At 44.4% G+C, this 18,273-nt stretch overlaps 1 protein-coding gene across 1 annotated transcript; it reads left to right on the top strand.

Annotated features, from left to right (window-relative positions):
- The first annotated feature begins 1,116 nt into the window (after nucleotides 1-1,116).
- emilin2a (elastin microfibril interfacer 2a) lies at nucleotides 1,117-17,671 on the top strand. The gene is made up of 9 exons (XM_035169743.2): nucleotides 1,117-1,418; nucleotides 2,006-2,131; nucleotides 4,437-4,627; nucleotides 4,732-6,720; nucleotides 13,125-13,475; nucleotides 15,617-15,670; nucleotides 16,167-16,226; nucleotides 16,374-16,514; nucleotides 17,027-17,671. Exons 1-9 carry the CDS (start codon nucleotides 1,273-1,275, stop codon nucleotides 17,359-17,361), a joined length of 3,393 nt encoding a protein of 1,130 aa, XP_035025634.2. The 5' UTR covers nucleotides 1,117-1,272; the 3' UTR covers nucleotides 17,362-17,671.
- The last annotated feature ends 602 nt before the right edge of the window (nucleotides 17,672-18,273 follow it).

Here is an 18,273-nt window from a genome sequence, read left to right as displayed (position 1 = left end):
AGAGAAATCCAGTGAGGAAATGTCCAACACTTTTAGAAAGGAATTGCCATGACTACAAGGATTTTGTGTTGCTTTCTTTACTGCTGCTGTGCTGCCCTCTTCTGGAGACGACAGATAAAAGTCACAACTATTCCTCATCCACAGGAAACCTATTAGAAACATTTTTCTCCTCTCTGAACACACTGGATTGTCAAGGTTTGTTGAACATGTGAACGAAAACCAATGCAGTTGTCAATAATCTCGTGATTGGATTGTGTAACTGCTGCTATTACAGTAATGTCAAGTCTACCTGGCACTTGTTTACATAAATAAAAGATATAAAAATCAATTCCCTGCAGACAGCTTTCACACACATAACCTATCCCAGCATCCTTCACTGTGCGGACCCATTAAAAAGCTGTATCTCTGTCTGGGAGAGGGGGGAGAGGTCTCTCGTGCATGTTTTTGTTTATACATCTTTTCTTCCTTTCTCAGCATCCATATTCGTCCCCAGTCTGTCTTTTTTTTTTAACTCATCATCTCCTCTGGCTTCTGGGGGAAACTGCTTGAGGCCATCTCACAGAAAACAAAATGATTTGTGAGATGGCAGAAACCCTCCTCGTGCTCCCACTTTGGCACGAAAGCAGTGACAAAGAAGTCCTGCCTCGGCTGCTGTGAGTCAATGCTCTCGTGTAACTGATGTGCTGCTTTCTGTCTCTGTGCACATCGAGATGTTGTTCAGCACTTTGTATTTTCCCACCATGTCCCTCTTCACCACCACCAGTACAGACGACTGGCCTCCCCCCTGGTCATCAACACCACTGCTGCACACACCTTTCAGGCTGCATTCAATAGACAATGATCCTGTTATGTTCATCAGTGAGGTGTTAATTAATGGCTGTTGGCTCACAAAGACTTCATCAACTTCTGCCCCAAATCCTCTCTGGTGGCAGCCTCCTCTTAGTCTCTCAGATTAATTACTGGCTCCTGGTAAATACGAACTTAATTAAAGGAAAACCTTAGCACAGGCTGAAACATCTATCAGACTTTAAATCTTTGGAGGTTCTGGGGGAGTTCTCTCCTCAGCTGAGGGTTTGGGAGGAGGGTGTAGGCCCTGAGCGTCATTCCACTGGAGCTGCAGTGACTGTGGACTTCCACAAACTTGAGGAGTTGCTGGAGTTGGATCAGACACTGGGTCAGAGGGACTTTTTTGGGGAACGTCGCGCATGATAATAACAGAGTAGCCCTCTTTTCTTTTTCTATGTTAGGACTATTTATTCTCAGGTTGTCAGTATGAACCACAGACACGCAGAGATGGACTGGCGGTGGATAGTTTTCACACTGTTTTTAAACTTTCCCTTCACTCACGGGTCTCCCTCCTCCTATGACTTGTTCCACGGGTCTGCTTACACTGGAGTGGTGCACAGACACAGAAACAGGTAAGCACGGTGTTTTATTTGAAATCCTCCTTTTGTTGGGAAACATATAAACGTTGTGTGTCAGAGTCAAGATCCAGTTTATCCCGTCAAATCCCGCTCTTCCTTGTGGTGCGAGCTGTGCGCTGTGGATGCGCTTTTGTTGCGCCTTTGTCGCTCAGTCGCCAAATAAAGGAAATGCGATATCTTCCAAACTTCTCCTTTATCGCAGTGGCCTCGCATCGCTTGAAATGTTAGCCTCTTATGGTCACAACTGTGGCCTATCTTCCATTCACTGTGCCTTTATCAACCTGCGACTAAATTTGGCACCAGTTTGCCAAAGGTGATAAGATCCAGATAAACGCAGGAATGTCTCTAATCTCTCATTTACCAGAGACCGTTACTGCATTTGCAACAGCTCCCTGGTGAGAGATCAGGGGGAAAACATCATTGAATAGTGACGCGCCCTGCAGGAAAAGTTCAACAAAGCATATGGACCTCATTAGGATGAGTTTATTGTCAAATCACTAAAAAGTCCAGCCATTCTCTGTGGTTTTGCACGGAGTTCTTCTTGAATATTTCTCACAGTTTCCCTGCCTCTCTCTCCTCAGGAACTGGTGCGCCTATGTGGTGCACAAGAACGTGAGCTGCGCCGTGCAGGGGAGTGTGGAGAGCTTCCAGGAGCCCGTGGTGGCCCCCTGCCCAGCATACCAGCCCGGCTGCCAGCAACATGTGACGTGAGCATCCGGGAAGGGGTCAAGGGTGCATGTTTAGATGTATGAGACAGACAGATACAAAATGTTTCTCAGAGGGAGACCGGGAGGGAGACATCTTCACAGTAGCCACATGAGAAACTAAATTGGCAGAACAAAAATTGCACAGATTTGAGTGAGTTAGAAGAGCACAAAAACTAGGCCAATGAACAGGAACAGGAAGTGTAGCCCAAATATGATGAGGTCTGTAGATTCCAAGGATCTGGACTCAGTACTAGAGATGAGGTTGGGTTCGGGTCAAGATGAGACATTAGCTGCTTTCAGACATTCTCCTGACAGGGTCTCCTGACATTCTCCGGAGGGGCTGTGTGTGAGGGGGCAAGTGAGAGTTTCTCCTGCCAGTCCCCTTTTAAAATCTCAGGAGAAAGTCCAAATTAGAGAATACGGCAGGAGATCCTCTGGAGGATTTACAGCAAGCGAGTGATTGTGTTGATGACGTTTCTACCACTCGACAGACGAAAAAATGAAAAAAGCTGATGTCAAGAGAGGTTGTGGTGATTAATGCTGAGGTCTAGACATCTCGAGAGACTCCTGCTGTGTTGTTCATATGTGAAAAGAAAACCCCGTCTGTACCCAATTGTGCCAACATTCTCCAGAGTTAATGTCTGAAAGCAACAACACTGATGGAGTAACACACCTAAATTCTACCTCTGAGCTTTGACATCTCGTGCCAATTCTAGAACGATAACTGAAACTAGACGGGCACTCGCAGACCTCATACCTCCACCAATGCTATCAACCTATCTCGAAAAGTTTCATGAAAATCGGTCGAGTAGTTAAGTAACAAACAGACAAAGTTATGGTTAAAGTTGATCAAGATGATATTCCTAATTGAAGATCCAACCAATGCAGCGACTCTAGATCGATCCATAAAGGCTGCATCTTATTTGTTATAGTTTCTATAGACATGAGTATCTTCCAAATGATTACAAGTGAATCCGGGTGCAACTGTAGCTAAACAGGACAACTGACGCTCCAGAATCACAAGCATTATTGTAAATGTTCATCAATATCATTTACTCAGAGTGTTTATTTATTGGATCCGATTTCAAACTTATACACTATAAAACCGAATCTCTCTGGCTCCACACATTTAACAAATTATTTAGACGTCCAGAAGAGATCTGTCTCTGCCTCTCTGACTCTATTTAGTTTTGTCTGGTGTTTGAATATAAGTTATCATCATCTAATAGTTCACAGCTGTTCATTCCTTAGAAGTAGTTGTATGGCTCTCAATATAACAAATGTAGCTTTGTTGCTTCCAATGCAGTCGATCTTTCTCAAATGTGCATATTTTAAAATGTGACAGCTAAATATATTCTGGATTTTACTTCCTTTCCTCTAACTGTAATAAAATAATAAATCATGTTCTAGTAACACACAGTTTGATTTAAGGCCTCATCTAAACCCAAAACCTTTGAGATGAACAAATCATTATATCCCTTAATAACGGCTTACTGTAAATGGGAGTTTAACAGTTGTCACACAATGTGTTGCAATGCAATAGATTTGACTTTGTGAGTCATTAATTGTGAAACGCAACGTGTTGTGGTTTTACTTTGTTATTCACTCACACAAACATATGCACAAGAGTCATGGTGATGTGGAAATGATTCATGGAAACTGATCATTCTTAGATCACTGGAGCACATTTCCATGTCTGTGTAAAGTCAGACAAGCTGCCAGTGAGAACAGACATCTCAGGTTTTCCCAGTTCTAAGTTATGACATCAAGTTTTGGCTTCATATTATCTCTTGTTGGGATTTAAGATCACGTTGTTGATTACAGCCAGCGCTTCATTGTCCCACAGGTTTTAAGTTTCCTTTTTTTTTTCATATTTGTCATCTTTGCTATCAGTGAGGGCGACAGTTGGGAAAACGTGCAAAAGTGACTGTTTCAGATATCAACTCTCCAGATGTTCTGCATGACCCCTTGCCTTCGGGGAAATTATGTCATCTATTGTTTCTTTCCCAACTGTTTCCTTTGGCTTGAAAGTTTTGAAGTTAATGTACCGTGAACAATAGATAGCTCAGAAACTGTCAGAGCCCAGAAAGCAGAGGTTTTGGTGATTGCAGGAGTCAACAATAAGAAGAAATAATACGTAGTTTTGGAACAGTTTCTCTTGAAAGGACAAAAACACACATTTTCTCAAAAAGAGAGGAATAACACGGAAAACACTGGTCTGAGTTTGTGATCCCCATTTCACGTTCATACTTTCTTAGGATTTTGAAAAAACAAAAGTTATTGATTACACTGCTTTGTTTTACAGATACAAAACTCGGTTTCGACCCACGTACAAGATTGGCTACAAGACATTCACCGAGTTAGAGTGGAGATGCTGTCCTGGTTACCAAGGTCTGGACTGTAAAGATTTAAAACCGCCTCCAGATCGACAAAGGGCGCAGGGAACACAGCCTTACCTCCCACCGAATCCTGGACTCACAACCAGACACACACAAAGTAAGACAGTTCCACTCACCACTGCTAAACCACTAAATTAAACCTGCTCATAGAAAACTTTGTTTGTGTTTATTTAAACATTAATATTTAATTTGTGACTCCAGGGCCAGAGAGGAGAGAGACAGGGCACCATGAGACGAGGCATGGCGGGACAGATAAAGTGCGTCTTCTGGAAGGTGAAGTTCAGCGCCTCTCTCAGACAGTCCTGGGTCTCCAGTCTGCTCTGACAGGGTTGACCAGCAACCTCCGCACAGACCTGCAGGAAGACACAAAGAAGATGCTGGTGACACTTCTTAACAACATGCGTCCACCAGACAGCGCTATGACCGCAGGCACAGAGGAGAGCCCAGCAGTGCTCGATGGTCATCAGGCCGTCCGAAGCGGGATTGTTGGAGACAAGGCCATAGAAAAAATAGTGGCTCGGTTGGATGATATTAACCTTGACCTGAAAAGTAAGGATGACGCTTTGGAAGACCTGAGAGGAACCATGACAAGTCACGAGGGACAGATCCGTGTTCTTATGGATGCCTCGCAATCTCAGACTCCAGCCATAGCAGAGTTTGATGCTATACAGATCTACATCGATGGGAAACTTGAGAAGCTGAAGAAGGAGCTGGACCAGAGTGTGGAGGATCAGATGGCCAAGCTACAAAGCTCATGCAATGACAAGATCCAGACTCTGCAGAAGACCTGTGAAGACAGCCACGACCAAGGTTTGCTCAACCTGAGCAAGCTGGTGGAAACTAAAGAGGCTGACCTGAGAAAGGAGATCCGAGAATTACGTTTGGACATGGTTGCCGCCGATGGACCTATACGCACTCAAAGGCAGACAGATCCATCCAAAAAAGAAGAGCATCACAGTGACCACAAAGACCTGTGGCGTGAGATCGATCGTATTGCAGAGGCTCACCGCATCCTGAATGTCCGTATTGACAATGAGCTGGAGCACCTGTCTGCAGGTCCTCAGGAACTGGACAACGATTTCAGCTTCCAGATTGAGGAGCTGGAGGCACGTATAAATATCACAGAACAAAATGCAGAGACTCACTGCTTCTACATTGAAGAGAAGCTGACAAGTACAATTGGAGACGAAGTGGCTGCACTTCGAAAGCTTCTGGATGAACGTCTGAACAGCATGGAGGACCAGCTTACAAACATGCTGGTGGAAATGAGCAACAATTCATTCCCAGGGATGTTCGGTGACTCCATGGATTCCATACAGTCAGAAGTCAATAACAACAAGTTCCTCCTCCAAGGTTTGGATGATAAGATCAATGCTGTTGGAGAGTTGTGCTCTGCAGGATGCTCCAGCTCAGGAATTACTGGAGGAGCAGGGAGTTCCTCACCTGCACCTAAAGGCCTAGAAAACATTTTAAAGGACCTGATCCGGTATAGGAATGACTTGGACTTGCTTCACACAAATGTCAGTGCCAACAGAGACAAGGTAAAGAAACTGGAGGACGTTGTTGAAAGGCAGTCGGTCGTGGATGAAAGACGTGCCAAGACAATGGATGATTTCCAAAAAGGACTAGTTAATCTACAAGATAATGTGCTCGGTCTGGCTGGTGCAGTTAAAGGATTAAGTGACTCCTTGAGCAAATACCACCTAGATATGTACAAAATAAACTCAACATGCTGCCATGCGGAGCCGAGTGGCACTGGGAGTGCAGCTAGGGACAACTGGGCATCAGTCCTCGCAGTACCCAGTGATCACACAGACGACACCAGACGTCAGGTGGAGGAGCTGAATAACAGGCTCGATTCGCTAAGTGAGCAGGTGTCATCTGAGCTGAGTCAGTGTAAACATAACACACAGGGCTTCACTGATGGCATGTCTGCTGTGGATGGACGAGTGACCAGACTTGAAAAGGTGTGTGGGAGGTTGGACGGGGTTTCTGCGAACATCAAAGAGCTGAAAGAAGGGCTGGAGAGGCACGTCGGCGGTCTGCAGGACTGTGTAAACAGGATGAACGTCACCTGCAGGAATCACGGCGCAGACATCGTCGCCCTGCAGAATTCCCTGCAGAAGTTCCAGGCACAGCTGTCGAGCATGGCCAAACATGTTTTGAAAGACATCGCTGCCAAGGAGCCAGGTGAGTTTGTGGTTTGATGAGACTTTGATGATGTCATTGCCATTCTGTTTTTGTGTCTTAAAAAAAGAAGTCTTCACGGGACCTCTTAGACTTTCAGTGAGATCAACCAAGTCAGTGCGAGGTCATATTTAACGATATTGGCATTTGATAGCTTGACATCCATCCATCAATTGTCTATACTACTTATCCTTTGAGGTTCGTGGAGGCAGAAGCCAATTGATTGCATGACATTGGAAGCCATATTAAGAGTCTGGCTGTGGTATTGTAGTTGTGTCATCCAATGTGATGTTGGAAGGCTTTATTTTGCTCGCCTTTTCATTTCATCATCTACATCCACTTTACCCCGGGTTTTGTCCGTCTGTGCTTTAACTTCTGGGACAAGTGACAAAGGAAAAATACACTGTTAGCCAGTCAGCTGATTTTCCTTCCAATGTTTGTAATAGTAATGGATCAGGATTATTCATTGCTGATAGCTACGTAATGTGAATAAAACTTTAATACATTACCTCACCTATGTTGTGGCTGAGCCACATTAAGTAGATTTTCATCTGCAATGGTGGTGATGACAACAACTCCCATGATCCCACTCTGCTTCTCGACGTGATCAAACTAGGTCTTTTGTTATTGTATAGTTTGAGAAACCCCTCGCGGCCGAAGTTACATATATTGTGTCGAAAAAAGTCCATTGGTTATATCATCTTAAATGGATTTCCACATTAGCAAAGTCAAACACTGAAAGGCAAGAAGTTGGACATACTAACAATCTTTTTTTCAGTTTCTCCGTCATAACTTTCAATTCATCGGGTGCGATTAACATCTGTGTAAACACAAACTGCTCCTGAAGATAATCCCCCATATAATGCATTCTGCTTGCTTGGTTTACATGGAGGCCTGGAACGGAAGGATCAGATCCCATGAATGGCCACAGGGTATTTCCCGGAGTGGGAGGATACGAGTTCACTGGGCCTCCTTTTGCCTGCCTTCAGTCTGTCATTCAATATATCCCGGCACCGAGAGGCAGAGGCCCACATTGGAAACTTCCTGTGACTTAGATTCATGTTGTCCTAAGAATTCCTCAGTTTTAATGTAAGGAATGGGACAGGTAAACCGAATCTTACATTTTTACATGCCACGCTCTGTTTATATTGCAGTCCCAGCCAATCATAACCATTACTGATAATTTACATGCACTATTTCGTGTCTCATTGCTCCCTGGTGTAAATGCCCGCCTATTCCCTTTATGAACATGTTGTGTTGTGAGGTCCTCTGTTTTGCGCCATGATGTTGCTTTAATACTGATACCACAAAACTTCAGACCTCAACCTCAACACGCAGCCTCATACACAATACACCTCCCTCCCTCCTCTCCGTCTCCGACACATGTACACATGCCAGCCTCCAGAGATTCCCGTAGGGTGACCTCAGCCTGATGTGTGGAGTCTGGTCCTCATTAAGGGCCCTGACTCACTGCTGGAGCCAGTCTTGATGGAGAGGGGAGAAGCAGGCCTCCACACCCAAGACCAGATGCTTTGACTACCCTCAGCTGTGATGTCATGACTGGGGCCCCATCACTTGGTGCCTCCCTTTCTTAAACTGCCAAACAATGGTGGGATAGGGACCTGAGGAGAACGGGAAGGTGGATGCATTAATGGTCGGGGTTTAGTGAGACGGGAGTGCATGAAGGCATTTTGTATTCCATTCCGGTCATTGCCAAATATGGCCTGTTATTTCCAAACTGTGATGTTCAATTTCATTACCGTACATGGAACATTATACAGCACCTCTGCCCAGCATTAAATCAGGCAGAACTCTGCGTACTGCAGCAGGATTGTGAAAGATATTTGTCTGTGATCTCACTTTATGAGTAATGTTTGTGTAATACTAGTTTATCTTCTATTTCTATGAGTATTCCAAGGAAAAGTCTGACATTATGGGAAATATGCTTATTTATTTATGCTTGATAGCAGAAGCTACCCCCAGCAGCTGGCTAACTTAGCTTAGCATAAGACTGGAAGCAGGCGGGGGCTCACTAATCAACACATTATATCTTGTTTGTTTAATCTGCACAAAAGTTCAAACTGACAATCCCTGTTTTACAGACAATTTTTTTAAGCAGGAACATTTGGCAGGCAACCGATATGTCACATAACCCCCGATAGAATTTGTCATTTTCACACCATGCACTATGTGTTAATTTGTTACCTTAACTGGAGGCAGGCTTGCTAAATCTGCTTTTTCCTGTCTTTGCAGATTACTGCTGGTAACTATTTACAGCTCAGACATGAACACGACAGAGGAAATACTCTTGTTTGCTTTTTTCTCTGAGTTAGATGAGAAGATAACCTGCAGTAAAGTAGATAACCTGCAGTAAAGTGAAACCGAGTTTGGTACTGATAGGAATAATCAAAACCAAACTTATCAGTAAAATAAAAACACTTGGACATACATCAAAAAAGATAAGAACTGCCTAAAATGACAGAAACCATCTCAATTCAGAACTTATTTTACTTTTTAGTTTGGCCCATGTTCAATCCACTAACCTGGAAGAGGCAGCGTTGATTAACTATACTGCAGCCAGCCACCAGGGGGCAATCCAGAAGATTTGGCTTCACTTTTGGGGAGCAGTCATGTCGTCTTTCTTTACATACGTTCTATGCTTTTGGCAGATCAGGCTAATTGTTTCCAGACTTTGTGCTAAGCTAAGTTAGCCAGTTGCTGGTGATACCCCCCTATATTTACCATTCAGATCTGAGCGTGGTAACGATGCTACTCTTGGCAAGAGAGCGGACGTTCATATTTCCCAAACTGCCAAATTCTCCTATAATAGCAAATATCATGTAATCTCACTTTGTGCCCATAGTTGAAACCTTGAATCTCACGAGAGAGGGAGTTGAGCTGTGCGGTGAAGGATTTTTACGTTTTGGAAAGAGAGAATTAGAGATAAAATGTCCACGAAATATCCCAGTTCTTTGGGTGTGGTGGAGTTTGAGAGCCTCCTGAAATGTTTCCTCTCGGCGCCTGAGCTCATGTTCTCCACACAGTCATATGAAGACCCCGAGGAGGCTGCGAACAGATGAGGTGTTGTAACAACATAACTGAAAGATTAACCCGAATAGCTTTGCCCTTAGTCAATGGGACTGCTGAATGGAGCTGCGTGACTCCAGCTGCGAAACGCTGGCATCGCTTCGCCCTCCATCAGCAGCTGCTGGATTTACGACGAGAACCACACAACCCTTGTATGTTTGTCTCCCGCCGTCCAGGGAGAGTTGGAGTTCAGCGTCTCTGTTGCATCATTTCAAAGTCCAACACTGATGCATGTTGTCAATAATATCTTAGAAAAAGTGGAAATATGGAAATCTTGAGCATGGCCTTCCTCATGCAGACGGTGACTAATCAGTTTTCTGAATTTTCTCATTCGATTCTCAAGTTGTTTTTTAATTCTACTCCTCCTTTTTATTTTGGAGGTGATCCCAGACCGGCTCAAATCACTTCCCTGTTGTTTCCCTCTCTCTCTCTCTCTCTCTCTCTCTCTCTCTCTCTCTCTCTCTCTCTCTCTCTCGCTCTCTCTCTCGCTCTCTCTCTCGCTCTCCTATCTCTCAATTGCTCTCTCCTTACTCCCTCGTCGCTCTCTCCTTCTGTTCTGTTTTTTCCTTCCAATTTGTCCTTCGGAGAATGCCAGAGGACTTCTCCTTCTCCTCTTCCTCCGCCCCGTCCTGGGAGTACATATCGACAGAACGGGCCAGCTGATGAAAACACACAAACACACACACACACACACACACACACACATGCAAAAGAAGGCAGTTTTGTTAAAGCGGGGGATAAAATACATTCTTTGATTTCATGGATCAATGCTTTGCAATTGATCATTGTGGCTGTATATTGGGGAGACAGGGAGTGAGATTAACTGTCTGCAGTGATGAGGGAGTACAAGAAAAACAAGACATCAAAAGACTTCTTTGAAGTTGGAGGGTGTCTGCTGGGAAAGAAAGGAAAATTGTGTTCGACACTGCCACACACACACACACACAGACACACACACACATAGTATATATTTAGTCAGCCCCAGAATTTGGAGGGGGCGCTCCAGCTTCCCCGGAGACCCTTTCTGAAGCTGCGAGGGTTGAGGTGTATCCATCCCTGACCCGGGGAACCCATCTGTAAGTCTTCAGGAGAGAATGGAGCCAGTGACACAATGGGAGTTCCTGAGGTCTGCCATGCAGTGCACAATTTAAACCTCCCATCGTTAATTTCACTGGAGCAAAATGGGGTGGAGGGTGAAATTGTGTCCATGTGCATCTAGAAAATGAGAACTATGTGTGATGCATTATTGTGTGTGTGTGTGTGTGTGTGTGTGTGTGTGTGTGTGTGTGTGTGTGTGTGTGTGTGTGTGTGTGTGTGTGTGTGTGTGTGTGTGTGTGTGTGTGTGATTGTGCATGCTCCACACCCTTGACACCATTTTCCATGGCGTGATCGACGTGTCTGCTGCAATATTCCTTTAGGCTTTCTCACACTTTTGAACACTCACGTTCTGTCACCTACAATCTGTGGAGGCCCCGGTGACTAAACGCGTCCCTCCCCCTGCAGCATCTCGATCTGCTCGCGAGCGATAACATCTGGTTTTGGTGAGTCTCTTGGTTGCACCAGCGCCCCTTGTGTATGTGCGCGCCTTCCAGTGTGTTTTTGTGACTTTGCGGTTGCCCCCTTAGTGAGACCGTGGAGTGAGAGACAGGCGGAGAGCTCATGGGAAATATGCACTCAGGCAACCGGCGTCCTGAAGGAGGCAAAGGGAGGAAATGAGGAAGAGATTTCTGATTATCTCAGTACAACGTGATTGCTGGGTTTAATTTGTTTTTGATTATCCGTGTGGTTTCTGAGTAGCTTGTGGTATCACTTGCAGTAAGACGAAGGAATTCTGTGGATGATGTTTTATTTGATAAGAGCACAGTGTCTGATTACTTTCATAATCCAGAGTAACAAGCAGACAAATGTAATTACATTACTTCCAGTAACTTGATTGATCATTTTTGCCTCAGTGCAAGACTGGATGTTACTTTCAGGATGTGTTGTTGGCTGTGGCAGAACCTAAAGTCATATAAATTTAATCTTTGAATCGGAAATAGTTGTGAGACAAAATTAACTGAGTAGCTTATTCTTAAGCTAAAGTATTTAGAAAATGTCTGAGATGAACGGAGCAGCAATGACAAATGAATTGAGGAGTTATTGTCAGTAATGGTAGAATATGTGAGTAGATGTATTGTATATCAAGCAGTCGTGTTGTAATCATAGTCCAGGATCAGCTGCCATCCTGATCCACGACCCCCCGTCAGCACTGAGCTGAAACCACGACGGTGCTCACAGCCTATTAGCTGATAGCTGTAAATCAATCTGTGCTTTTACTCGTGTTGTTGGAGCTGTCTATCATCTGGTTTACACATGTTTCCATGGACCCTTGTTAAAGACTGTTTGTCCACCAGCTGACTCTGAGTCAGGTGTCCATGGCCTCTAAAACCAGGGGATTCTCACCATTACACAACTTCCTCTCTTTGCTGAGATTGAATACGTGTCTGTGTTTAAATTCTTTATACAATAGTCACCATGCTTGTTTCCCCGCAGCACCTTTGTGGTTGTTTGTGTTCTCCCACAGTTTCCCCAAAGCCTTTTCAGCCAAATCTTAACTGTATAACCATTCGCAATAAGTGGCAATTTCCTTAATGTGAGTGTCTCTGGCTGAACGGCGTCTCCATAATCCTGTTAGACAGTCTCTCCACTTATGCCCAACCTCACCCACAAGGTTGTAGCGGCTCGGCCCAGAGCAACACGCAAGCCGCTTCAACCCTTCACTGAATCTTAAGTGCAGCGTGACACAAATCTGTCCGACACCTGGTTGTCAAACACATCTTGATTTGTCTGTGGGACCCTCTCTCAGCGCCTCTACACTGACCTAAGGCTCCAGCCGTGTCTGTGCCCTCGGGGGGTCCGGGCAGGCAGCCAGCTGGTTTCCGTTCAGATGGTTCTCGTTGCCGAAAAACTCACACCCACTCCGCCTGCTCAGCTTTTATGAAGGGTAATAATGGTACCAGCTGAAAAGAAAAAGAACTCAGCAGTGCAGAGTAAGCCAGGTCTTATTTGGCCCATTATCAGAGTGGACGTCGTTTCTGAGAATTCACAAGAGTACGGAGGGATGCGGTCTGACTATGCGAGAGGAAGTGGGAGTTGTAAACAAAAAGTTTACTGGAGGCTTGTGCGATTACAGTTAGAACATTTTCCATAACTTTCATTTGGGTTGAGAGAGGTGACCCGAAGCTTTTTATCCTCGATGAACATACGGTGAGGAAGTGAATCATATATCGATTTATTTATAATCTGGCTACTGTTTCTTTTTTTGTTCTCCACTTTTCTAGGAATGACCTTAAGACCGGAGAGGCCCGCTTCTCTGCCAGACACAACTCAGACCAGAACCAGAATAAAACAAATCCAGATCCCTATAATCTTCCCGCCGCCGTCCAGCCCCAGGCAGCCTTACAATCCCAGCCAACCGGCGCAGCCCAACACGCGCACCATCCGGATCAGCTCTCCGAACCAGCCGTCCAGCCCCCAGCAGCCGGGCCACCGCACCGTGCCCCTGGTTCCCGTACGGCCCGTTGTGGAGACGGGCGAGGCGGGACCACCGGGGTACAGCCGCAGGGTGACTGTGCGGAGGGGCTCCGAGCAGTCGTCTGACCTGCCACTCAAAGGGTTTGCTGGAGCTCCAGGTGAGCAGCACTAACGTTCACACTGACCTTTAGTGTTTCTAGACTGAATCCACTCTGCAGCTGCAAACACCTGGTGAGATAAGTCTGTGTGAAATCTAAAAGAAACCTGCACTGAGTTTGATTTCTCACTATGTGGATTCATGGCACAAAACTGGATTTGGCAATGTTTGAAATTATAGCCTGCAAATTACAGTGCAAATACCAGCATGATACTGAAATACATCTGTTTGGATTGTCACATGGATCCTGCACAGGGTCCAAACACTGTCCACACTGGCCCTCAGCATTTTAACATTTCAGTTTTATACGTAGTTATCAAGTCCAGAGGTTTATCCACCTTAATGATTTGTTTCCCACAATACAACAATAATGAAAATTATAATAAAAGAACATCATTTTTCAAAACAATATCATTTCCTTTAGCCATTTTTGCCACACGGTAACTAATAACGTTTTCTGCATACTGCTCACGTCAAACACAGGACTGTGCAGTAACTGAGTAAAGATCACTCCCACAAAATTCTTATTTTGATTCACAAAATCCAGATCATCGTCCAGAGCTGCATCAAGTTTCCCCTGCTCACAGATATAAGCACTTTACATGTGCACACATTTCATAAAGCTTCCTGTGTTATTTCTTGACAAATTCACAAACTAGTGGAAAAACGCTGGATCTCACGAAGCGAAAGAAAGTGAAAATAAGGTGAAAAGTGGAAAATTAAGTCCTGGATTTGCTTCCTTTAATTGAATCCTCTCCAGAAGTGAATGACTTCTTCCTTGGCTCAAACCGCACCCGTCCACCGAGTTTCAATAAAACTAGTTCAGTAGTTTTGCTGTAATCCTGCCGCCAGACAAACTGGAGGTAATTACTGCTCTTGTCCTTTTCCTCCTGCACTCGTGTATTTATCCCGGTAAACTTCCTCAGTGACTGTCATTCATTCCTCGTGTGTGTGAATGAGTGTTGATCATGTATCATCGCTGCAGTGACAAAAGGATGATTTTATAGCGCTCTCTCTCTCTCTGTGTTTTTATGACAACTAGTCTAGCGCTGTATCAGACTGAGCCAGCGTTGCCATGTGTCCATCGTCAATATTCATCTTGTCATCTGAGCTTGTCAGGAACCTGTTTCTGTTTTGTCCCTTTTCACACATGGAAGCCATAACGAGGGATTAACTATCTGTGTACTTTTGGTATTTTTGTCATGCACACATAATAATTCTTCACTAAAAGGCCTTTTAACCGCGGCCAACTCCAATTGGACGGATGAGGCAATAGAGCGTCGCAGATTTAGCTCTGGATCGAATTATCTGGACTTCTTCTACTGCGGGATGATTAGGGAGAACAACAAACAGCAAAATATGCTTTGTTACAGTTTTCCCATGGGCTCGGTTTGAGACGTCAGCTGTGACTGTTCACTGGGTGTGGGCGAGGAAGCCGTGTATGTTCCTCTTAGTCTGAGAAGTGATTCGTAAAAATCTTCAGGCTTTAGTTTAGAGTCGTGAAATGTGGTTCTATTCATCCTTTAAAATGTAGATGCATGTTCTCACATCGTCTTTTTACCGTTCCAAAACTCGATGGAAGGATGTGGTACGAGTCAGGAAAGAATCCATTAAAGTTCCTAACATTTTTGTTTATTTCTCAGAGAATTATGTGTGAATCTTAAAGGAAAAAAGGTTTGTGCGAACCCTAATAAAAATCTGGATCTAGTGGTTTAAAATGTGGTTTCATAAGGGTGTAGGTTTTTTCAGCCGCGGCACAATAACCAATGGGGCTAGAAACATGTAACTTAACCACCAATGTGTAGCTGAGAAGCGTAATGTGGCCTCGGCTTTAAGGCTTGTTTAATTTAACGGGACTGTTGAGGCTTGGCCGAGGTATGTGCTCTACTGAGCGACATTCTAACGGCAAGCATGCAGGTTTGAATCCATTTCAAGGCTCAGAGGAAAGTGTAAACACCTGAATCTGCTGGAAATTTAAACCTGATTCCAGAAGACACTTTTAATGCAGTTTACTATAACCTGCTGGGTCTTCATTTATAAATTCTCTAGGAAACTATCCCACGGTGTTTTTGCAACGATTTTCACATGGAAAACCGAACGACCGCCCCTGATTCTAAAACCTGATTCTGATTCCTCTCGCAGGTTATCCTCCTGTGCAGCCGGTGTCGTTCCAGCCTCAGTCAACCAGCCACCGAGGTACAGCAGCCGCTCATTATCAGGTTACATCGCATGCAACTGAAGGCTTCGGCATTCTTCCACATCAGTGTAAAAAAAACACACAAAAAAACCTGGAAAAGCTGAGAATAATTAGCAGCTTTAGATTCGCAGGGAGTGGGGAGAGGATGTGTTTAGTTTAAGGATGTGTGGGCGGAGTGTGGGAGGCTTCAGCTCGTCTGCTGTCACTCAGCATGAGAGTCGTCTCCCCCGGGCCGCAGGGCAAATGTTACACTTGGTGATGATGAAGGAAACTGTGTTATTGAAAAGGATAATGGCTGCAGCAACTGAAACAAGGATCTTTAGTTATTTTTTTCTCTTTCCTGCCACAAACACTGAATCGTATTCATTTGATTCTGTATATTCATTTACAGGCAGCCAGAGACTTGCATGAATGAAGCAGCTCTAAATATAAAGGTGTTGCCTCGCAGCCTCGACAGAAGAAATTAACACCTTCTTCTGTTGTTCCGTGTTGTAGTTCCTGTAGCAGCGAAGGTGCCATGGAACCCACTGCAACAAGCTCCAGTTGCATCACCAGGTAAAACCCACCTGGAAATGATCTCTCTGCATAGAGATAAAAAGATAACATGTATAGAAAGGTTGATATTTTGTTAAATAACCGGATGAAGGATGAAGCAGTAATTCATCTCTGAAGTGAGACACTGACTTGCATGTTTTTTTTCAGTTTCATTCGACAACAGCGCCTTCGCGGATCCCTTCTCCTTCACAGCCGGCCTCACCCAGCAGCCGTTCTCTGGAGATTTTGGCATCATTCGTTTTAACAGGGTTCTGGTCAATGATGGTGGACACTACAACCCCCAAACAGGTAGAGACAGAGAGAGAGAGACAGAGACAGAGACACACAGACACACACACACACACACACACACACACACACGGACAAACACCTTATTCTTCAGATGAACTCCAGTTAAACCTAAACAAATCCAATTTCCATTAAAATCAATTTATTTCAGTTTAACGATTTAGCCTATTATCATGTGAGTGGAGTTCAAAGCTGCACTAAATGTTTTTTATAAAACACACTGAATCAAATACCTTGTGTAATGTGGAGGTGGTTGTTCGTACTGATGAATCAACTCAGAATGTTTTCAATTAGTCAAAAACATAATCTAAAAGCATTTCTAAATTGATGCCTTTAAAAATGTGTCACTGAAATTTCAAAATAAAATCACACGAGGTGACAACTTCGTGGTTTGGGCTTCGTCTAGGAGCCGTTTTCTTTACATTCTCATTCCTCTGAATTCAGCCTTTTATCACATTTGTCTGACAACTCATTAGTAATCACATCATCTTCCCCCTTTCCTCCTTCCACAGGGCTCTTCACTGCACCACTGGACGGTCGATACCTGATCTCAGGCCTGCTGACAGCGAAGCAGGGCCACCACGTAGAAGCCGTCCTGTCCGTGTCAAACCGCAGCGTGCAGAAGCTGCGGAGCTCAGCAGCGCCTGCAGCAGGTCAACACCGGGACTCAGCCGGCGGCACCTGCGGCTGCGGCGGCTCGGTGTCCTTCAGTCTCATCCTGCCCCTGAGGAAAGGAGACCGCGTGGGTCTGGTCAGGACTGGAGGTCAGCTGGCCACCACTGAGGCCAGGGAGATCCTCTCCTCCTACAGCGCCCTCTACCTGTACGCACAACAGGCCCAAAGATAGCTGCAGCTCACGGACACAGAGAGCGAGGACTCGTTTGCTCCCTGAGAGTCGGACTGGAGGAAATGTTGACTAGAAGCAGTTTTCACTGACTTGCTGTGATGCAGCCATTTCACCACAGCGTGAAGATTATAAATCCAGTTAAACGAGTCATTATGTCGCCTTTTGTAAACCATTTGCCTTAAAATACCTGAATATGAGAAGTAGGATCTGCTCCTAATATATTTGATTATCAACTTGTTTATTTTGTAGCTATTGTGAATGTCTTGTGTAAAAGTCTTTATAAATTAACATTAAAATTCGTAAAATGAAATATTTATTGTAACGAAACCATCTCAGAGACTCGTGTCAACATATCAGTGGGATGTGATATTGCTGGTTAGGCAATAAACCTTGATAAATCCCAGTTTAGCATGAGGTCAGTTGAGATCCCTGTGTAATCTACACTACAGAAGAATAGAAATGACTGATGAACACACTTTAAAGGAGATTGATGAGTAGAACAACAAGGGATCAGCAACACAAGCTTTTTTTAAACGTTACAAGCTGCACTGAGGAAAAACCCCATTTGGGTCATTACGTAAAGTGGGTGTGGGTGAAAAATACATTTCCCCTCTCCTCACTCATGAGGTTTAGAAAGTTCCCCAGCAGCAAACTTAACCTTCATTTCAGCCTCTGCCAACATTTAAAAACAGGAGAAAACCCCTCACAGACAACAGTCCACTGAATTAATGGTTTTGTAATGTTTCATAGTTTTATTGTTCCATAAAACAAAGTGATATTTGGAATGACCGGAGGGACTGAACCTGCAATACACTCATATTGTTTCTAGCAGAGTAGACAAGGTTCAGAAGTTAAATTCAATCAAACTGCAAACTCGTATCTGTTCCTCAGCTCTGCCAGATTTTTTATCAT

The sequence above is a fragment of the Hippoglossus stenolepis genome, chromosome 11, assembly GCF_022539355.2.
Source record: "Hippoglossus stenolepis isolate QCI-W04-F060 chromosome 11, HSTE1.2, whole genome shotgun sequence".
NCBI classification, from domain to species: Eukaryota; Metazoa; Chordata; class Actinopteri; order Pleuronectiformes; family Pleuronectidae; genus Hippoglossus; species Hippoglossus stenolepis.
Note: the sequence above shows the minus strand (reverse complement) of the source record. Positions and strands in the feature narration are given on the sequence as shown.